Source organism: Salminus brasiliensis, chromosome 5 (genome assembly GCF_030463535.1).
Source record: "Salminus brasiliensis chromosome 5, fSalBra1.hap2, whole genome shotgun sequence".
NCBI lineage: Eukaryota > Metazoa > Chordata > Actinopteri > Characiformes > Bryconidae > Salminus > Salminus brasiliensis.
Window position 1 is genome coordinate 39166584 of NC_132882.1, and position 23804 is coordinate 39190387.

At 36.2% G+C, this 23804-nt stretch overlaps 2 protein-coding genes across 3 annotated transcripts in view; one reads left to right on the forward strand and one right to left on the reverse strand.

The window, feature by feature from the left end:
* The window catches only part of rbbp8 (retinoblastoma binding protein 8), a 17201-nt gene extending 14529 nt beyond the window's left edge, over positions 1 to 2672 (forward strand). The window contains 2 exon segments of the mRNA XM_072680303.1: positions 1312 to 1453; positions 2398 to 2672. Coding sequence (XP_072536404.1) covers positions 1312 to 1453; positions 2398 to 2507 — 252 coding nt within the window. The 3' untranslated portion in view covers positions 2508 to 2672.
* tmem241 (transmembrane protein 241) lies at positions 2189 to 23790 on the reverse strand. 2 transcript variants are annotated; one of them, XM_072680304.1, is made up of 15 exons: positions 23488 to 23790; positions 23191 to 23237; positions 23019 to 23096; positions 22662 to 22743; positions 21377 to 21454; positions 21110 to 21135; positions 20813 to 20864; positions 20522 to 20570; positions 18405 to 18450; positions 17811 to 17846; positions 17688 to 17722; positions 17500 to 17569; positions 17260 to 17353; positions 15352 to 15416; positions 14606 to 15189 (listed from the first exon to the last, which is right to left on the reverse strand). In XM_072680304.1, exons 1-15 carry the CDS (start codon positions 23557 to 23559, stop codon positions 15135 to 15137), a joined length of 885 nt encoding a protein of 294 aa, XP_072536405.1. In that variant the 5' UTR covers positions 23560 to 23790; the 3' UTR covers positions 14606 to 15134. The 2 variants fall into 2 exon arrangements, with proteins under 2 accessions (XP_072536406.1, XP_072536405.1); XM_072680305.1 differs by lacking the exons at positions 14606 to 15189; positions 15352 to 15416 and adding an exon at positions 2189 to 3497.
* Positions 23791 to 23804: the final 14 nt, after the last annotated feature.

Here is a 23804-nt window from a genome sequence, read left to right on the forward strand (position 1 = left end):
CTAGGGTTAGCTTTATGCTAAAGAAACTCACTGGCTTCCCTGGCTTTTTAGGGCTCAAAAGGCTTTTGCTAGCAGGCTATGTGTGTGCACAATTTGAGTCAAGACTGTTATACCACAGTCTTGGGGTTCCTTTCATTATTCAGCTATGTTAAGGTAAATAGTTTTTTACCAGGACACGTTAAATGTTGTATGGAACCCCATAAAGGCTAGAAATGAGTAGTTTCAGCATTTATTAGTGTCAAATACAGTAATAATAATCATAATAATCTCAGAATGACTCAATCGGCATCACACTTTCAATATATTGAATGTCCTTCTTGATTAAGATGACTAATTTCAGAATATATGAATATTAAAACAATCAAGACTACCTAAAATTACCCTGACTGTTTATTACTATTATTAGATGACAGACATAAAAATGTCTTTTCCTAGCAAATGTGTCAAGTGCTAGCTCATTTAACTCTCCAGCATTTGTACGTGAAACATTAAAGGAGTATCACGTCTGCAGTTGTTGTCAGTGTGTGTACATGCTTGTGGATAGTCTTTGTGTGTGTGTGTGTGTGTGTGTGTGTGTGTGTGTGTGTGTGTGTGTGTGTGTGTGTGTGTGTGTGTGTGAGAGAGAGAGAGAGAGAAGTATTTTCTTGGATCAGAAGAGGATTTATTTGGAGAATTAATCTGTTTTCTGCTCTGCTGATAGAGAAACTACAGCTGGAAAAACATTTCAGTGTTTAAATGTCTGAACATTTAAAATTGATCCCATACATATTGAGAGTGTTATCAGTTCACACTTCCTCCAAAACTTTGTGTACGGCTCAACACATTTCAAATATTCTGTAAATAAACGCTAGGTTAGCTGTGGGTGGGCTTGACAACCAATACTATTTGCCTTTAAGGGGTTTGTATTAATGTTAAGTATGTATTTTATAAATGCCGGTTTTCACATGGGAGTTTGCATATGCACATTCAGATCCAATTTTGTGAGTGTGCATCATTTATAAATGTGCCCCTATGATTACAGACCAAATATTTAAAACCTAATTAGTAGTGTGGCATATATTGTCAGTCTACTGAATTTGTAGATCAGTTTGGAAAGTTCTATATTTACACAGTTCAGTCATAAAGCAACAAGTTCATCAACCTTAATTTTCAGTTACAGAGAGTAATGCAGTGAATTACCTTTTGCTTTATAGTTCTTCACTGAGATCTGAGTAAGAAAGAAATAATAAAAATACAAGCGATTTTGTCGTTAGTAATAGCTGCAGCTCTCTAATGTGTTATCTGATATCTGTTGTTCCTTTGTGGTTTCAGTATTATGCAGACCTGCCTGAGGCAGAGAGGCGAAAGAAACTTTCATCTTGCTCACGGCATCGTTTCCGGTACATTCCTCCCTCCACACCAGACAACTTCTGGGAGGTTGGCTTCCCTTCAACACAGACATGCATGGAGAGAGGTATGCACACCATTTGCTATGTTATACAGTCTTAATCTCTACAACAGATTTGGTGCAAGGTCTCAGACCTTGTTAGGGCTATGTTTGATCAGATGTTGATCAGTAATCATTAGAAATGTCCAGGTGATGCAAATTTTAAAGCTTTAAAAGACCCCTCAAACTTTGTCCCAACAAGCAGCTGCAAAATGTAAATAACTGATGACTGCAAATCAGGAGAAGGTCACAAGAAGATAGCAAAGCGTTTTCAGGCAGCCATTTCTTCAGTTTGTAATGTAATTAAGAAATGGCAGTTAACAGGATAGGAGAAATTTGAGGTCTGGAAGACCAAAACCACATTTTTCAGAGAGAATTAATTGTAGGATTGTTAGAAAAGGCAATATATTTTAACCCCTGTTGACAACAAAAGCAACACCATTATTGTCATTTTAAGACCATTTTATGTCACTGATGTAATGGTAATATATTAACTTTGCTTTCTACTGAAAGACCAGAGTGATGTCACTTCAGATTGATGTGGCCATGCTCAGTGGGTTGCCACTCATATAAAGAGATTGGACAATTGACTTTTGTGCTGTTTGCTAGTTCTGCTGTGTTCTGATACTCACTGTACTGGGAGTCTCAGTGTTTAATCTGGTTAGTGGTGTCAACAGGTGAAAATGTCAGGAAAAAGACAAAACAAACAGACAAAAGACAGTCTTGGACCACACATAATCCCTGATGTTTTATTTCCAAGTCATCATTATTCATTATTCATCATTATATCGTTGTTATTATGTTGTCAAAAAAAAAAAAAAAAAAATCACCTGCTTAAGTATACTGCATGGGGGTTTTACAGCATGTTTGCATTATGTGCTTTGGAGTTACACATGCCTTTTTGTCAGCTAAGTCTACAGCAAAAATAAAAACGTTCCTCTACAAACTAACTTCATAATGCTTTTTACCAGGATATATCAAAGATGATGACCAAACAGATTCACGCTTGAGAAGGAGACGACCCTACCTTGCTACATTCTCACCAAAGACATCACAGATGTGCCATAACACTTCAGAATGACAAAATCCTCACAATATAATGGAAATCGCACTTGGATCTATGGAAAATCATTTAGGCAAAATTAAACAAAAATGTTTTATTAGCAAGATAAGGCTTTCATATACATATAGTTCTGGTGTGTATTTTTGAATGTGGTATTGTAAATATGTTGCAGAATTATTAAAATGATGATAAAATTATTACTAGCATATATTTTGTATGATTTTTAAATTAATCACATACTTCTAAGTCAAGGCTTGGACATACAGTTGCAATCAAAATGATTGCAAATTAGGTTTAATAGCAAAATTGACAAACTTTCAGCAAAAGTCAAGCAAAAACAATTTAAATAACTCTAAGGAGCTAAGAGATTCATCAGGAACATTGCCAGAAGCTGGTGTCTGGCAATGCAGCAGGTCATAACAGCAAAAGGGTGCTCTACTAAGTACTAAAGATGCTTGTCATAAAGTAGGGTTGAAAAATTCTGAGACTGCAATAAATGTGCAATGGTGTGTTGAATTTGGAAAAAACACTTCTTATATTACTTGTGTTGAGCTACTACATTTTTTCTTTGGTTTATTGCAAACAGCTGAAAGCTGAATTTTGCTAATACACCAAATGAACAACATTCTGTTACTATGATACTTCAAAAATAAATATAATACAAATACATAAAAATACAAATACATGAAAAATTTATCTTATTTTCTCTGAGTAAGTGAGGTTAGGTCATGATGCTACTGTCCTAAATGTACAAACAAGGCTTTATTTTGTCTTTTTTCTTTTCTTTTTTTTTCTTTTTCTATCTATATTCCTGACTTTTTTCTGTCTATTTCCTGACTTTAATGACTGCCACCTGACTGCCTTTCAAGTACACTTTATTTCAAGTGCTTCATTGTGGAGACAGCTGGCACTAACAGCAATGTTGGCACATGACCTCATTCAGCATGGAACTTGGACGCAGACATGCGGCTCTCCGTTTTCTTAATAGCATCTCTCTTGACAGCCAACCTGTAATAAAGGAAAGTGAAAACCAAGGTCAATCTAGATATGGAACCAGTCTGTCTGTTAAGAGTTCGAGTCCAGCATCAAAGACAACCACAGAAAACAAGTACAGCATACCGACAAATGCTGAAAAGGAGTCTTTGTATTTGGCTGCTAACTCTTCAATTTCACCTGAGGCAATTAGGCAAGGATACTCCTCTGTAGCCCAGTGTCCTGATGCTTTAGGGCAAAGTTCTGACAGCACTTGCATGAAGATTGGATCAAGCATGGATTTTGCTGAGGAATTGCAGAGGTCTGAAGTTCTGAATTACTATTCTATTCATTTGTTTCTTTTATTCTTTTTTTCCTAATTTGTTGATTGAAACTTAACCGTCCTGTTATGTTCAAGGAAAAGGAACAGTTCAGGAACAGTTAATGTTTCTGGGACAAATTGACCCATGGCGCATTTAACCATTGGAAAGTAGTTAAAAAAAATTATATATATATTTTCTCCTTAAACATCGTCTTTAGCAAAGTTATTATTAATTAGTTGAATATTTTGTATATTTAAAATCTTCACCCTTTTAAAGCTCATTATTTATAATTAAAAAAACTCTAACTGCCCTTTTCATATACATTGGCAAAAATGTGATATTTATTTTATTCTTATTTTATTTAGATATTTTTTATTTGCATTGTATTTGCCCTTGCAGCATTGCCACCTCGTCCCCCTTTTTATATAAATGTCTCTCTTTAAACACATTAAAGTAGTGATTTTTCATTTACATGTTCATTATACTTATTAATCTAAGGGGAAATGTTTCATACGCCAATAAAGATAACTATTTGCCCTGTATTTTAAAAAAGTAACAGGAGGGTTAACAAATTTTCAGTTTCTCTGAATGTAAATCTCTAATCTAATAAATAGATTTACATTCAACCTATAAAAGTACTGTTGCCATGACAAATGAATGTGCCAAGGGCATCGAACATATACATATACATGTGGTGGCCCTTCATGTGTCTTGGAGAAAGCATATGCTGGCCTTCACCCTCCCAGCTGGTGATGTAATGCTCAACAGGTTCTCCTACAGCAAAACATTGTAAGAAGGTTCCTTTTGTTAATAAATTGGCCTAATGGAACCCCACTCCCTCATAATAAAGGCAAAAGAAGGATGCTTGTCATGCTGTAGAAGAACCAAGAACCTTTTGGGTCCCCAGGGTTGTAAGACTGGTTTAAAGACAAGTTAAAGAACTACTGCTTTTTTTTTTTAAAATAACTGAGGTTTGCTAAGGTAAAGAATATTACGTTTATTAAGTTCAGAATACCGCCACATAATGTTCTATAGCACTGGTAAAAACATTCATTGCACTTGTGAAACCACATTAATCTCTTATCTTTCAGTAGATGTTCAACAGGCTTGCCTGACCCTAAGAGTTGTAAGAAGGTTCATTTTATCAAGAACATGAGACAACATGACACGCGTAATGGCAGGTAGACAGGATACTTCTATTATACAAATCTTTGGGGTAATCTGCCATCTTCCACATAGACTTCTCCAAAATATTGGAATAAAAACTACAGTATTTGCTTGGGTTTGAGATTAAAAGAAGAATATGAGACGATAGATCAGAGTGTTAGGTTTTATTTACTAATATTTGGCCTTTGGACTTGATAACTAGTGTAATCTACAGTTGCATTTGGAAGATTCCATACATGGACATGAATGTCATGGCAATATTGGGATTTCAGTGAACTGCTCTAGGGCTTTGGGCATTTTGGAGCAGAATGTGTGTAGAACATGCATCTTTTATTATAACACAAAAATCAAGAAATGCACGATTACATTTTTGGGATTTCTGAAATCAGTAAAGAGCCAGAATTATACATACAGGGTCATAAACCCTGAACCCAACTCCTAAGAACCACCCCACACCTTAATCCCCCATTCACCAAACTTGGCACAATAAGGTCAGACAAGTACCGATCTTCTAGCAACCGGCAAACTCCAGACGGAAAAAGCATGAACACGTCTTCACTGCTCTAAAGTCCAGTGGCAGTGTGCTTTACATTGAGCTTGGTGAGGTAAGGCTTGGTTGCAGCTGCTCGGCCATGGAAACCCATTCCATGAAGCTCTCTAAGTACTGTTCTTGAGCTAATCTGAAGACCTGTAGTTTGAAGGTCTGTAGTGATTGACTCTGCAGAAAGTTGCTTTTATTCACCTGTGGCCATGGAATTTACTTTTGGCAATATAGTGTATGTTTATTTGTATATATATAAAAATAATAAAAATAAAAACAGCAGTAAGAATCAGAAGGTGAAATTGAAATTTGCTGGGCCAAAGAACAATAATAGTTGACAACAAAAAAACAATTAATGAAGGAAAAACCCACAATGGTCACAGAACTAACTTAAATCTGACAAAAGTAATAATAAATAAAAATGCTACAAAAAAAAATCACCAATGAAAATCAGAAATTGCTTTTCAACCATGCTTCAACAAAATTATTAAAAAAAATAAATAAACTCATGAAACAGGCCTGGACTCTTCAGAATAGTCCAATGTTCATTATCCTGTTGCAAGACCCATGACCTGTGACTGAGGCCAAGCTACCCTGCACAGATCCAAGACACCCTGTGCCAGATGCAGCAAAGCAGCCCTAGAAAATAGGTGGAAAAGTTTTTAATTAGTCAGGTCTAACGTTACATCTCCTAGACTAAAGCAAGAAACCTGATAAAAGAAATTGCTTGGAAAGGCAGTACAAAAGAAGAATGCAAAACAGCGATGGTGGCTTGATGCAGTTATTGCAAGCATGTAAAACGAAATAATGAAGGGTATTTATTTTAATTTACTTTAGGATGGTTCTAATACTTAAACTGGGTGGTCTGCCACCAATTCTAAGCGATGATAAGTGTTCTAAACAATCATCTGTAAGTATATGGAAATAAAAGCTGAAATTCTGATATATCATCTTTATCTTTATATGATCTCAAACCCAAACGCCTTGCCATACCATTACTTTCTGATGATTTTTCTCACTTTGTAATGTCTTATTTCATGTCCTGCGCTTGGTATTTGTTTAGGATAGTCCTAATAAGTCTAAAAAGGGCCCTCTATGGTGTGTTTTCTGTGGTTCCCTATCAAGATTTAAGTCAGTTTGGGTATGTATTACTGTCCTCAACAGTTTACATTGTAAATTCACACTATATATTTTCTATAACATATTCTGATATGTACGTTTCACAGGCTAGTACATAAACCGGTACATGTTATGTAAATACAGAGAGATGATATAAACAAAGAAGACATGAGTTTCATAGAGATAATTATTCAAATTGATAAACTTTTATTCATTACTTATAAAGATTTACTTTCAATAATTTGTTTTGTCTTATCTATTTGCATAATCTATTTGCATAATAACTAACCCTAACCCTAACCCTTTGGACTTGATGACTAGTATAATAATGATAGTTAAAACCGCCCTCATATTTCTTGTATCGTCTTTAGGGATATGAAACACTTTCATAGTGGCATGGGGACCAGAGTAAATACCACTGAGCTGGAGGGTGTGAAACTTGGCGCAGAAGGAAAGGTACAATGTCTATAGAAGCTATCTGTGTATGTCCATAACAATAACTAATTTGTCAGATACTACAAGTAGATGACCTTTTTACTTGTACTCGTTGATTAGTTGTTGATTGGATGTGGAACCATGCTAACTAGGATTTCATGTTTATTTTAGACAGTGTCCTACACTGAACTGCTATATCCAACCTTATGTGGCCCCATTTCTAATGTGGCATCTAGGCCTTGTACTTTACATATTCAAGGCCCTGTCAGAGGTATCCATTCTCACAAAATGAGAGGTCAGTGAAGCAGTTTTGTATGTACAAGACTTTGTGACTTATTTAACATAAAACATCAATAATATTTATTTTCATTGAACTATATTTATTTTAGCCCACATGAACTGAACCTCCATATCACAATGGAAATACCACGGTGGTTGGTGTGGCGCAACAGATAACACCACTACCTGCCACTGGGTTACAACACCATGTGGGAGACCAGGGTTCGATTCCCGGTCTGGGTGACTATGCTGCGCTACACCAATAAGAGTCCTTGGGCAAGACTCCTAACAATACATTGGCCCACCTCTGTAATACGAGTAACCTTGTAAATCGCGCTGGATAAGAGCGTCAGCTAAATGCCATAAATGTAAATGAAATATAAGAAAAGCTCCAAATAAGCTCTTATATGCACTTATTATGAAAAAAGTGTTAAAAAGTACTGACCAGCTTGTACTCTGGCTTTATGCCAGTTTGATTACTTTTAGATATGAAGATATGAAGATACAACAAAAAACAAATCCTTGTAGTCTGTTTAATGTTTAACTGGAAAGGAAAAAAAGTTTTTAAAAGTTAAACATCATTTTGTCTTCTCACATTCAGGAATTGAAGCTCGAGACTATGTAGAATATGACCCTAATCTCATAGATGATCCCCAGTGGCCTTGTGGGAAACATAAACGTGTGCTTGTCTTCCAGTCCTACATGGTGAATGCATACATTCTCTGACAACCCAATTATTTATGATGAACAAGAGTTTATCACAACTGCAGCATCAACATGATTTTGAAGCTGTTATTTTAAGGTACATGCTACATACTGTTGCTTTAACTAAGATGTATGCTATGTTCTAGACCACAGTGATAGAGTATGTGAAGCCATCAGACCTGAAGAGAGACATGAATGACACATTTGGTGAGAAGTTCCCGCATGTTCAGATAACCCTCAGCAAAATTAGAAGGTGCAAGCCTTTATCATTAATATTTCTGCCCCCTTTGTCATTTGGTGTTTTAACACGATATTGCATTATTTTATTTAGCTTAGTTGTATTATTTACATAAAAATCATAGAAAAAAAATATATAAATATAAATAAAAAATGTTCTATAATTAAACTGTACCGACCTTTCAATATACAAAATCAATCATGTTCATTTTCACATCAGACATTTCATTTTAGATTGACATTGTTCATTTTAGATTGTTTTTTCCAGTTACAATTCTAGTTAGATTATTTTAATATTTTCCTTAAATATGTTTTCTTAAATAATAAGGTGTGATTTGAATAACACAGAAGATATAATATTTTATATTATATCTTATAATATAAAATATAAAATCTTATATAATATTTTAATGACGTGTGCATTCTTCTATCCTTCCTTAGTCTTAAGAGGGAGATCAGAAAGCTGGCTCAGGATGACTGTGGCTATGAGGAGCCAACAGTTGCCATGGCTTTTGTTTACTTTGAGAAGCTAGCAATACATGGTAAAATTAATAAGCAGAACAGAAAGCTGTGTGCCGGTGCCTGCATCCTACTTGCAGCAAAGATTGCCAGTGATCTTAGGAGGCCTGAGGTGAAGTGTCTGATTGATGTGAGTATTTTGTATACTTTTAAACAGAAGCTGTTTTATTTAATGCAGCTACAATACAACAATATTGCATTCCTGTCAATTAAATTGAATCTCATAACATAATCGGTACACACCAAAAAAGTGCACCTACAGTTGCAATCAAAATGATTAACCCCTCATTGCAAATTAGGTTTATTAGGAACTTTCACCTGTTTGCAATAAACCAATCAAACAAAACAATTTAAATAGCACAACACAAGTAATATAACTGGAATTATATTACTTGTGTTTTTCTACATTCAACACGAATGCCACTTTTAATGCCTACTGCATATATATGTTTTTTTCTGAATTATTCAACCCCTTCATTACAAACATCTTTACTACTTAGTAGAACACCCTTTTACTATTATGGCCTGCTGCAAATGTATGCATAGCCAGAGCCCAGTTTCTGGTAGTGTTAATAAGGATTCTTAGCCCATTCCTCATTGGCAATGGCATCTAGTTCACTAATACTCTTGGGCTTTCATGCAGCAATGTTCTTCTTCAAATCCTACCAAAGATTTGGATCCGGCTTTTGTTGTGCTTTTGCATCAGTAGAGATGTACAGGTGTGGAGACCTTTAGTATTTACCATGTGCCTCACTGTGCAAACTAAAATCTCAGTGCCTGCTGCAGGTCTTCTGCAGTTTTTATTTTGGGGGGGTTGAATAATTTTGGAAACTGCAGTAGTCATTAAAAGTGGCATTTTGTGTTGAAAGTGGAGAAACCACTTTGTCATTTTAGTTGTGTTGAGCTATTTAAATGTTCAAGATAGCGCAGCGGAGGTGGCAGCCTGTTGCACCAGCTCCTGTGAGAATTTCCCCACTGTGGGACTAATAAAGGATTATCTTATCTTACCTTAAATGCTAATTTAGATATATTAGCAATTTTACAAATGTAAATAAATCTACATTTGCAGTGGGAGTTGAATAATTTTGATTGCAACACTACATGGTAGGTATAACTGCTAATATAGTTGGACTGATAAAATGTGCAGTAACATATCTTATACTCAGACAGTCTTAGACAGTCAAACTTCTCATGCACTATCCTTCTGTCTTACACACACCATCAAACACTCTCAAATACAAAATTCATATTTTCTTACATACAGTATATTTATGTTAAATACTTTAATCTTGTCTGAGAGTTTGATAGTGAGTGTGAAAGGTTTGGAAGTATGGGATTTTGATTGAGTTGGGTGACCATCATCAGTGTTTGCTTCTACGATCGCCACACATTCTGTGTGCAGATTTTTGCAGCTTTAAGCATGTCTCTTTACATCTCATCTTCTCATCCACCAGAGTTGATCTGTTTGCACCTGGATCTACATGCAACCTTTGGTCAAACTTCTTACCAGGAAAGAAAGAGATATTGTTTAAGATAAAAAAACAAAACAAAACATTTTTCTCTTTCTTCTTCCAATTTGCTACTGCCAATTAACCCACACGTTCATTGCTCCCGACACTAGGAGCATTGGTAACATACAGTGGATATAAAAAGTCTACACACCCCTGTTCAAATGCCAGGCTTTTGTGATGTAAAAAAATGACAGCAACACACATAATTTCACAACTTTAATTTCGACCTTTAATGTGACCTATAACCTGTACAATGCAATTGAAAAACAAACAGAAGTCTAGGTGAGGTAAAAATAAACAACTGAGATAATGTGGTTGCATAAGTGTGCACACCCTTTTATAACTGGGGGTGTGGCTGTGTTCAGATTTAACCAATTACATTTAAACTAATGTTCAATTGGAGTCAGCACACACCTGTCACCAATTAAAGTGCCTCTGATCAACCCCAAATAAAGTTCAGCTGTTCTAGTAGGCTTGTCCTGACATTTTTGTAGCCACATCTTCCAGCACAAGCCATGGTCCGCAAAGAGCTGCCAGCGCATAAGAGGGATCCCATTAGTCAAAGATATCAGTCAGGTGAAGGCTACAAAAGAATTTCCAAGTCATTAAATATACCATGGAACACAGTGAAGACTGTCATCATCAAGTGGAGAAAACATGGCACAACAGGGACACCAAGAACAGGACGTCTGTCCAAATTTGATGATAAGACAAGAAGAAAACTGGTCAGGGAGGCTGCCAAGAAGCCAACAGCAACACTGAAGGAGCTGCAAGAATTTCTGGCAAGTACTGGCTGTGCAGTACATGTGACAACAGTCTCCCGTTTTTTTCATATGTCTGGGCTATGGGGTAGGGTGGCAAGATGGAAGCCTTATCTTTCAAAGAAAAACATCCACGCCCGGCTTAATTTTGCAAAAAGACATCTGAAATCTCCCAAACGCATGTGGGAAAATGTGTTATGGTCTGATGAAACCAAGGTTGAACTTTTGGACATAATTTATATTTGGCGCAAAAACAACACTGCTCATCACCAAAAGAACACCATACCTACAGTGAAGCATGGTGGTGGCAGCTTCATTCTTTGGAGCTGTTTTTCTTCAGCTGGAACTGGTGCCTTAGTCAGGGTGGACGGAATGATGAACAGTTCCAAATACCAGTCAGTGTTGGCACAAAACCTCCGGCCTTCTGTTAGAAAGCTGAAGATGAAGAGGAATTTCATCTTTTAGCACGACAATGACCCAAAGCACACATCTAAATCAACAAAAGAATAGCTTCACCAGAATAAGATTAAGGCTTTGGAATGGCCCAGCCAGTGTCCAGACCTGAATCCCATCGAACATCTGAGGGGTGATCTGAAGAGGGCTGTGCACAGGAGATGCCCTCGCAATCTGTCAGATTTGGAGTGGTTTTGCAAAGAAGAGCGGGCAAATATTGCCACATGTGCTACACTGATAGGCTCCTACCCAAAAAGACTGAGAGCCAAAGGTGCTCCAACAAAGTATAAGTTTAAGTGTGTGCATATTTATGCAACCAGGTTATTTTAAGTTTTTATTTTAGATTTTTCCGCTGTAAAGGTTTGTTTGTTTTTCAATTGCATTGTACAGGTTATAGGTCACATTGATGGAAAAAGTTGTGAAATTATTTGTCTTGATTTGTCTTGCATTTTTGTTAATTTCCTTTTTAAATGGTGCCACCCTTGTAAGGAACAGCATTTGTGGTATGAGCAGTGGAGCTGAGTATCATGGGTTGCGCCCATGAAAAATTTGCCAAATCCTCTCTAGGGTTGAGGTCAGGACTGCTGTCCCAGACTGTGGAGATGGATGGGAATGCCACTGGTTGCAGAATTTCATCTCCATCTCTCTGCATTGCGATTGCCTCCAGTGATGAAAAGCCTCCACACCATCACACTGCCTTCAACAAAAGATGTTATTCTATCGGTGCAGCAATCATCATAGCATTCTCCGCGTTTTCTACACACTTTATCCCTACAATCCAACTGCTATATGCAGAATCTGGACACATCACTGAACATAACGTTCCTCTACATGTTTAGGTTCCAGTGCACATTAGCGCAAACAGGCCAGACGGTAAAGGGCAGTTATGGCAGGCTTCCTGGCAACCTGATGAGACCAGAGATTGGCTGCGCGCAGTCTGTTCTAGATTGTCTGTGCAGAGAGCCGTCGGCCATATCATCCTGCAAACCTTGACTGCAAATCTGTAGAAGACTGCATAAACATGTTATTGTGGTGTTGTTTTCTTGGGACGCACTGGATTGGCAGCAACTGGGGGGTAGCAGAAGCAAAAGAAGTGTCAATAGCAACAGCAAAATAAGCTGTTTGGCAATGGCAGAGAAGAATTAGCAAATTGTTCATGGGTGCAACCCACATACTCAGCTTTACTGCTCATCCCACAAATGCATGTTCCTTACAAATGTGGCACCATTTAAAAGGGAAATTAACAGGCCTTTTAAAAGTTTAAGATTTAAGAAGCATTGTTACAACAAAGAATCTAATTAACACAAAATCGTGTTACTTTTTGTGCTAAGTTAATGTTATTAAAACGATTTCATTTATTTAGTTTTATTTAGTCTTGTTAAATTACTAAATGTTTTGCATTCATGTGTTTTAGAGATATTAAACTCCCTCCTACTCTAAGCCCTCTGGCCATAACATCCTAACTCCAGGAGATGACTGTATCCTTGGTGTCCTCTTTTTTGAAAATCTAAATATGGTCACCCTAATCATGAGTGTGAGAAGTTTGACTGTATCAGAGTTCCATAGAGAGTGTGAGAGGTTGGTCAGTGTGTTTTGGTCAGTTTTGCCTAAAAGGTCCCTCATAACTCAGATTGACTTTTTGTAAGATACACAATATGTGAAAAAAAAGAACTGGGGCACCAGCTCATTCATTATTTCTTCCTAAATCAAGGGTACTAAAATAGTTTATCCAGAATAGGCTTTCTACTAGATTCTGGATCTAGTATGCTTGATATGCTTGATCTATGTTCATTGTTTGGGGGCTTTACACCCCTCTACCCCATGTTTGGCATTAGGCATGGTGCTAAAAGGTTTGTGTTTATCTGCTCCAAAGACTCCTATTCTATTGGCAAAATGTAGTACATTATAGCAAACCATTTAAGATTCAGCCTAAGCAGAGCTTTCTCTGAATACCTTTGTTATTCAATTATTAGAGAAAGGCAAATGTAAAAAGTTCAGATGCATGAATACATTTGTGTAATAACATGACAAGGTAAGTGCTACTGTCTCTGCACATATACCAAAATATATTCATTAATATTAATATATAATTTTTAGGTGTCTCATTAGAGCAAAACTTTAACCTAGTAAGGTGAGAACATTTGTAAGAAATTGAAGCAAAAAAGCAAACTTGTACTATATGATTTCTTTCATTTGAGATGAAATTCCTGTAGTCAGTTTTGATTGTATTTACAAACTTTCAATTAAATTTTAAAAGATAAACTTATAGTAGAAGTAAAAGTAGAGTTTGCTATGGTCTGTCAAGATAGATTGATTGTTTTTTTTTTTTTTAGAGGCTGGAGGAGAAATTTCGTCTGAATAGGAAGGATCTTTTGGCAATTGAGTTATCAGTGCTTGTAGCCTTGGAATTTAAACTACATCTGCCACACCACGAGATGCTGCATCACTACAGACGTCTCCTGCTCACCTCTTACAACCAAAAGAACCAGTAAACTAAAAACCATAGTAGAGATGACACCATAACACTTTTTCTTATTGATAAAGAAACCTTGAAACCTTTTTTAACAAAAAGAATGCCTTATGCTTGTTAGTCTGTGCCTATAAATACATCAGTTAAATGTCTACAAATTTAATTACACATGACTGACATAAGCCTGTATAAAAGGGATAATACATGTCAAATTCCATTGTTTTCCCCTCACTTCCAGATCTAGATCTGATCAGTCAGGATGTTTGCCTACAGTTAGAGACAATAGATGGGTGGTGGTCCTGTGATTGCCTCTTATAATTGATGTACAGTGTAGAAGGGTATTAGTAATTTTGTGCAGCAACAGATGTACAAAAGTACTTTTAGATGTACAAAGTGCTCCTATATGGCCAAGGTTCCAGGAACATATATCCATAAAACAGACAAATCAGTGCATCATCTTTTCATTTTGTCATTACATACTAAGTACATCCTATTGCATAATGACATTTTTATAGTTGTTTGTTATAATTATATAACTAAATATTTTTAGTTCCATTTGTAGTAACAACTTGTGGTACGTGAAGAAACAACAATACTGTTAAAAAGCTTTAAAAAAAAAAACTATTTTCATTCACCACAACAATATTTTTAATCACACAATGCTCACAGAAATCATTGTGCATGCATAGGAAGTACAGAAAGTGCCAGTGCTACACAACAATGCTATGATATGATACGATATGACACTTAAATTTAATGTAGGACTGTAAACTTGAGTCAAAATCTAGACTTTGATTTTAGTATTTGTAGGTTTTGTACAACATCAAAGACTTATGTTTTATAAGACATGTTTACCAACATGGTCATTCAACCAGCAACAGTAAAAAGTAATTAAATAAACAATCAATCAATCAAAAACCTTATTAAATAGTATTTGGAACTGCCTTTTTCAGTTCATTATACTGCATCCGTGTCCTACTGTCATAATTCAGAATGGGTTTCTAAGGACAGTGATAAAGGACAGTGATAAAAATATTAAATCTTGGTAGAGTAAGTGTTAGATTAGATAAGAAGTCATAGAGAAGATAATATCTGTAATACCTGATACCTGACCATTAGTAGGCACTGAAAAATTATATACCCATTGTTCCTCCTAAACTCTGTCAGAATGTATTGATAATGCTTCCCCAACATGGTTTGTAAGGATGCTGTAAAATAAAAACAAAACAAAACAAAACATGCATTATTTTGTGTTATCTATTATGTGGAAATTGGCTCTTGGTACTCAGCTTTTCTTACAAATTAATAAAAAGATGATATTAAAGCTACTTTATAGCATTTATCGAAAGAAAAAAAGCCTGGTAACTCACCAGCACAGTGTTAGAGGACTAAGCTCTGTGCTAAATATGAAAAAGGACAGCCCAGATGCCAGTACCTGTCAGTGGGATTTAAAATAAGATAATAAAATGAGTAATTTCACCCAATGTGTGAGATATAAGGCTGTCAAAACATTCTTAAGGTAACAACTGTTTTTAAAAGAAAAAAAAGTTCTGACTGTTTAAAGCAAAACGGATTTATTATAGAGTTATAAGAGTTATTATAAATTATGGTCAACAATAATAATATTCTAAAAAAATAAAACAAAACCCAGACTCTAAATTCGCTCTTTAGTCTTTAGTCTGCATTCAAATGATATATTTGTACAGATATTTGTACTGAAATATTACGGTCACTGTGTACGTTTGATCACTATGTGTGTATGTGTGTGTGTTCACTGCACGTATGGGTTAAATGTGGAGGCCTAATTCCATCTGTGTCCAACACAAAGGGTAAATATGGTTTGGTAAGACTTACCAAACTGAATCAAGATGAGTATATACAGTTGAAACCAGATGTTTACATACACTATATAAAAGACACATATGAATTTTTTTCTCACTGTCTGACATGAAATCAGAACAAACGTTTCCCATTTTAGGTCAATTAGGATTACCAAAATAATTTCTATTTGCTAAATGCCAGAATAATAAAAGCAAGCGAGGGATTCAAAAGTTTAAATACACTAAAATTACTATGCCTTTAAACAATTTGGGACAGCCAAGATGATAATTTCATGTCTTTGGAAGCTTCTGATGTTTATTGGCAACATCTGAGTTAATAAGTGAATGTCCAGCCATCATACCGCTCAGGAAGGAGACAGGTTCTGTGTTCCAGAGATTAACGTGCTTTGGTGCGAAATGTGCATATCAACCCAAGAACAAAAGCTAAAGACCTTGTGAAGATGCTGGCTGAAGCTGGTAAGAGTGTGTTATTATTTACAGTGAAATGAGTACTGTATTGACATGGGCTGAAAGACTCTGCCAGGAAGAAGCCATTACTCCAAAAGAAACATTAAAAAGCCAGATTAATGTTTGCAAATGCACACCGGGACAAATACCTTCATTTCTGGAGACATGTCCTGTAGTCTGATGGAACTAAAATGAACTGTTTGGCCATAATGACCATCAGTACATTTGGAGGAAAAAGTGGGAAGCTTGCAAGCCTGAGAACACCATCCTAACTGTGAAACACGAGGGCAGCAGCATTATGTTGTGGGGTTATTTTGATGCAGGAGGAACTGGTGCACTTCACAAAATAGATGCCATCATGTGGAAAGAACATTATATGGAAATACTGAAGCAACATCTCAAGACATCAGCCAGTAGGTTTGGGCGCACATGGGTCTTCCAAATGGACAATGACCTGAAGCATACTGCCAAACTGGTTACAAAGTGGCTGAAAGATAACAAAGTCAATGTTTTGGAGTGGCCATCACAAAGCCCTGATCTAAATCCTATTGAAAATTTATGGGCAAAGCTTAAAAGGCATGTGCGAGCAAGGCGGCCTACAAACATGGCTCAGTTACACAAGTTCTGTCAGGAGAAATGACCAAAGTTCTCGCCAACTATTGTGAGAATATCAAAAACGTTTGACTTTAAGGACAATGGTACCAAATACTTAAAAAATACTAAAAAAAAAAATTTAAAAATCCCCTCTCTCATTATTCTGGCATTTAGCAAACAGAAATAATTGTAGTAATCCTAACTGACCTAAAATGAGAAAAGTTTATTCTAAATTCATGTCAGACAGTGAGAAAAAAAATGCATATGTGTCTTTTATATAGTGTATGTAAACGTCTGGTTTCGACTGTACATTAAATCTCTTTTTTTTTTTACTTTTGGTGAGTACAAAAGGAGGGAGACAAGAATGGTTTCACAAATTGTCAAGATGCATCTAACCTTGGCCAGGAAGAACCAGACTGCACAGTGAACCAAAGATAGGCCACTCTTCAGCTTTACTGATGCCAGCAGCAGGAGAAAACCAAGTATAGCACTATAAGTGAGAATGTGTGTCTCATTAGCATGAAGTGACATTTTAATATTAACCAATATATCATGAACATAATATCAGCAATTCAATACTTAAATAAGAGTAAGTGCCTTCACAACTGAACCTATAGAGGAATCTAGGAAGCTCACCTGGCAAAACATCCACTGTGGAATTCATACGACATGAGAAAGGGGAATTCCAAGGCACCAAAAAAATCACCTATGATATAATAAAAAATGAATGAATGAAAAAAAAATCCTTACAACATTATTAAAACAACTTCTGGGATATCCCCAAAATGTTAAAATGAAGAATTTCTAGAATTTTGTGGGGTTACCTGTTGGATGTGCAGCAGAAACTAACAGCAACATGCTAAAATCACACAAATGAAACATTTTAAAATTTTAAATTGGTTAGAAAAAAAAAAAAGTAATAAATAAATACAATCCAGCCAATTTACCTGACCATGTAGTTGATTAACTGCTGTTCAAGGTCACTGCAATATAAAATGTAAGGTTGGTCAAGAAGTCTGATAACAAAAGTGCTCAGAATTTCATGATCTTTATTTATTACCAAAGAGAGTAATTTTGCACCATCATTCAAAAGTTTAAAATCACTTATCAATTTAATCATTTTACTTGTATATTATTTCATTTATTTATATATAATTATGTATTCCATTTCGATATATATATTACGAATTACAACAAAAGTTTTTTATATGCTTTGATGTTATATGCTTTACAAGATATTCAGAATATTGTTTTAAATGTAGCTATTAATGTCATGCAGTATTTCCATTTTAGAATGATCTGTAGTTGTTTATTATTCTGGACACAGCTAAAACATATTTTTAATTATTAATTGTCTACATATTATTTGAAGTATAATATTATATATATATATATATATATATATATATATATATATATATACACAAACACATACATACACCTGATTAGAATCATTTTATGCATTTATCTGAAAACTGATGAAAAGTGATTCAAAACTGAATGTTAGTCTGTACAAACTCTGTAAAGTCCTCAAGCACAACCTCAGATGACTAGACTTTGAATTCTTCTGGAACACTCTGTATGACCCTGAAAGAGGAGAAAACAAACACACTATTACTGTCCTTTATTTACATTTACATTTACTTTTTTATGGCATTTAGCAGATGCTCTTATCCAGAGCGACTTACAGAAGTGCTTTGCTATTTACCCAAGAATAACCTCAGCTAGTTTAAATAGGCTAAAAATTCAAAGATACCTCTAAGTTTAGACACTACTAAACACAACTCACTAAGCTGACCACTTTGCTATTCGCCCAAGTATTCTCGAAAGAGGTGGGTCTTCAGTTTGCGTTTAAAGACAGCGAGCGACTCTGCCGTTCGGACACCCAGGGGAAGTTCGTTCCACCACTGGTGCCAGGACAGAAAAAAAGCCTGGACGCTTGTCTTCCGTGGATTTTGAGGGATGGCGGGTCGAGCCAAGCCGCACTTGAAGCTCGAAGGGCTCTTGGTGAGGATCGGCTTTTGACCATTGCCATCAAGTACGGAGGGGCTGGTCCGTTCTTGGCTTTGTAGGCCAGCGTCAAGGTTTTGAATCTGATGCGGGCAGCTACGGGAAGCCAGTGAAGAGAATGCAGCAGTGGAGTGACATGGCTGAATTTAGAAACGTTGAAGAAGACCCGTGCCGCTGCATTCTGGATAAGTTGCAGGGGCCTGATGGTGCGCAGAGGGAGACCAGCCAGAAGACAGTTGCAGTAGTCAAGTCTCAAAGTGATGAGAGACTGAACGAGCACCTGTGCGGCCTCTCTAGAGAAGAAGGGTCGAATTCTCCAGATGTTGTACAGGAGAAATCTGCATGAAAGATGCTTTAGCAGCAGCAACTTTTGTTCTAAACCTGGAGAGAAGAGACTGAGGGGACTTCCTTTCAGCCATTCTTAGCTCTCTACGGTTTTTGTGGAGAACATCTGACAGCCACGGGGAAGGTGGAGAAAAATTTGCTGACCTAGATGAGAAAAGGCAGAGAAGGTCGACAGAGGTGGAGATGAGAGGAGAGTGTTTGTAGCAGTTTCTAGTGGGAGAGAGGAGAAGGATTCAAGATGTGGAAGAGTGGTCAAAACTGTTGAGGCAAGAGCTGAGGGGGAAACAGAGCGAAGATTGCGGTAAAGAGTGGAAGAACTTGTGGAAGTAGTGGTTGAAGGAGCAGAGAGGGGGAGACAGGAGAGAAAGTGGTGATCAGAGAAGCCCAAAGGAGTCACAGCCACATCCAGAGCAGGGACAGGTCTGCTGAAGATTAGGTCCAGAGTTTTCCTTGCTCTGTGTTGGTGCAGACTGGTTGAATGTGAGATCAAAAGATGATAGCAATGGAAGAAGGCATGATGACTGGAGTCTCTCTAATGGAAGATTGAAGTCGCTAAGTAGAAGAAGTGAGGTGTCATCAGGGAGTCCACTCAAGAGAACATCCAGTTCATCAACAAAATTGCCAGGAGGACGATAGAGAACAATGATGTGAAGTCTAGTGAGAAAGGAGACAGTAACAGCATGGTATTCAAAAGAGGAAATGTCAAGATTAGAAAAAGAGAACGGGGTGAAGCACCATAGAGGAGAGAGAAGCAAACCTGTGCCACCGCCCCTGCCAGTCCTTCGTAGAAAATGGGAAAAGGCAAAGGCGGATGACAAGGCGGCTGGAGTTGCAGAGTTGTCTGGGGTGATCCACGTCTCAGTCAGAGCCAGGAAGTTTAGAGACCGAGCAGAAGCAAAAGCTGAAATGAAATCTGCCTTCTGCACTGCAGACTGGCAATTCCAAAGTCCCCCAGTCACCATCACCTTGGTATTAGAACATGGTGGGTAAATGCAGTTGATATTCTAGTGAGGAGTCATAACGTCTAACAAACTGCTTACACACCTGATTTATCAAGATTTGAGGCTGTTGGTCCCTCCTCTGTAATTCACACTTTTAGCTGACCTGAAACTACATCTGAATCAGCACCTCAATCAACTAATGAGCACCAAGCTTCTATGTTAACCCTAAGACAAGACAATTATAACCCTATTGAGTATGAGAAGGTTCCTACATAAAACCATTACATACCAAACAATTATTCTATTTTTCTTCTTTAAATTAAGTGTTATTCTCCCATCTAAAATAAAATGAACAAACTCACCAATAGAGAAAAGATGGATGGCGATCCAACCATAGCCATTTGGTCCAAACTGAAAGCAAGCAGAGTAAAGTTTTTTTTTTTTTGGACCTCAATACCAAAATGTCCTTTTATCATTACGATATACTGAGGGTTTGGTGATGGCCACTAACAACATAAATGAATATCAAAAAATATATATATATTTTATTGGGAGAAATATAGCAATTGATGTACCATTTTGGCAAATCTGATTAGGTAAACTATCAATCACTATTATAATATTGCAGAAAATAGGGGATTAAAATAGCTTACCTGGGGATTGTGAAGTGTTAGGGTTAAAGCTGACAACAACATCAAAGTTAGACTAAAAAAAAACATATGCTCATATTATAATAAGCATATAACACAGTCTACTTCATAAACAACAAACTTGTTGAAGACTAAAGTAAAATTTGTTTAATTGCAGCACTTTTATATAAGTTTTATAAAACTTTTATGTTTTATATGAGTGATATATATATATATATATATATATATATATATATATATATATATATATATATATATATATACACATACACATGATACATTTATATAAGTGATACATACCTGAATATTTTCATCCATGATGATCTCTTCATATAGAAAAAAAAGTGTTGTTAATGCACTACACTACACTACACTATATTTGCATTGTAACCCACTAATGTCAAATTTTATGTATTGTTACAGCCCTAATGAAGGGGGTTACATTTTTTATCATGAAATGGCTCTGCACATGTATTAGTTCAAATTGTTTGCTTTTTAAAACAACCAAAACCAACATTGCTAGGCACCATCTGCCAGACTTTATTAGTATTAATTAGCACTGCTTACCTCTCTTTGGGTGACTCTAATGAGAAGTATGAAGACCACTTCTGACACATTTTGTAGCACAAAAAAGAAAGGGATAGGCTAACCAGTAAAAGACAAAAAAACACACAAACAGTAACATCAATAAACAACAGGGTTTAAGATTAAAGTGAGTGTAATGGGTTTTTATAGCTGGGATTGCCACAAAGCACCTTTAGCAAAGCTGCTTTACAGAACAGTAACCCCAAGCTTATTATTATTATTATTATTATATGTCTATTAGCATTCTGCCTGTTGTATCCAATATGGTGGGTGCCAGTGCTAATATTCTCTCCTTTAAACCTACATCCCACACAATTTGGTTTTAGAGCTTCTCACTTTAGCTAGGATGATATCCAATTTTTTCTGGAAAAGATTAAATCAATGATAGATAATGGCTGTCCTATATATGTGCTGTATAGGGTCTATCCCTAACCTTAGAAAGGTATTTAAGACAGAAAGTCATGGAATACATAATAATAAGCTATCCTTTTTTAAAGTCTCTAATTGCCTTAAATGGATAAAAGCATATTTAAAATTAAGAACACAGTATATGAATGTTCATAATCATAAACCCACTGTTCTTAACACAACTACCAGTATCAGGCTAAGTGTCTGGGTGTCTGGATTGACTCTAATCCTACATTTAAAACTCACATAAATAACAAGCCAACGAGTTAGATTTAATTTAAGCCATTTAAAATTTATTAGAGAATCTCTGAGCTCTGAAACTGCTATGCTACATAATACTGTCATGATCATGCCACATTTTATATGTTGTCTGACAAGCAGGGCATAGGCTAACAAATCTACAGTGAAGTATTTTGAATCACACCCACGTTTTAGATTAGAACCCCATTGCCTGCATTATACTTTTTTGGGTATCAGTCTCTGTATTATCTAAATGCATCATTTTAGGTTGCTGTTTTAAGAAATGGCCAGGGACTACAGATAAGATATAGGACTAACTCTAGTCAATTGACAGTACCAGTACTGTGCCTGTGAAATAACTGAATAAATAAAACTAAATCACTAAGCGCTCTAAAAACTCACAAAATCAAGCAGTGGTTTTGATGGGACACAAACAGGACCTGGTGGTTAATAAATTGGTATAGTACAGTATATAGTTATTTACAATTTAGAGTATATTGAGTTCAGAAGGAATACTATTTCCAGAAACTGTTTTTAGAGTAAATGAAGTGGTTTGAAGTCATGACAAATGCACATCTTGACAATGGTTCCTGGGGGATGTGATAAACTACAAACATACCAGAATGGACAAGGCTTTAGATCCAGCATAAATATTTCCCAAGAAAAGGACTGACCCAGGAAGCCAGAACATAGACGCAGATCTATACATACACACCAACATATAAGACAATCAATTGTTGTGTATTATATACACTGACAGTTTTTTTAATTGAAAACTCTAAAATACTGACACCAAGTGTTTTCTTGAATCATTTAAAATATTAATTTGAATAAAAACAAATTGACTGATTGAATTGATTGATTAAATAGCACAGACATAAACTAGACAATTTCGTAATGACTAAGCAAAGAAATATTATCACCCATACCCAATGCAGTTGCATGTCTAAAAAATTATTAAGTAATAAGTTGGTACCTGGGAAAACCGTTCACCTCTACCCATCCCAGCTTCCCAGTCACCAAAAGCAAAAGTGCGCCAGTGCAGGTCTGCCACCTGGTGGCAATGGAACGACATACTTAACCAGCTGAATTGTAAAATAACTGATGCACAGTAACCCACTGTTGCATGTGGATGCTAGTGGACTTACCCCAGAAAAAGGGTGGGATATGTAAACTTCAAGACAGACAGAACATACTGATGAAAAAGAGAAATGTTTGGTTTAGCCAAGAAAAAAATCACAAAAACTCATACAGATGACGTAATACACATGAACAATTGAAACAAACCAGACTAAAATAATGGAAATCTGATTTTTTATGCCAAACTGTTTATGAAGCATGATTAATAGCACATTAAGCATGTCTATATCGATTAGTACCATTTAAACAGAACTGCTTAAACTTAAACTACGCTAAGCTCATCGAAAATGACTGATTTTATTTACCTTGTTTGTGAAATAGGATACTACAAAAAAGATGCAAAAAACAAGTCCAGGACTCACTCGTGCTACATTCATTTGTTAAGAAGCCAGTGGTCGGAGACTATCAGACGATTTGTTTTTTTTATCAGCTAGCGCTATCATTTATTAAATATTTGGTCTGCTAGCCACAGAAAACTTTGTCTAAAAACTACTTCCTAGTTCCAGTATGTGACACGTCGCTGCGCGTTTAAACCATAGAAATCCTGATGTCCGTGACCTTAAAGGGAGTGTAGCAAACACTGATTTTCGGCACAGCATTCGCTAAAACATAAATATACAAT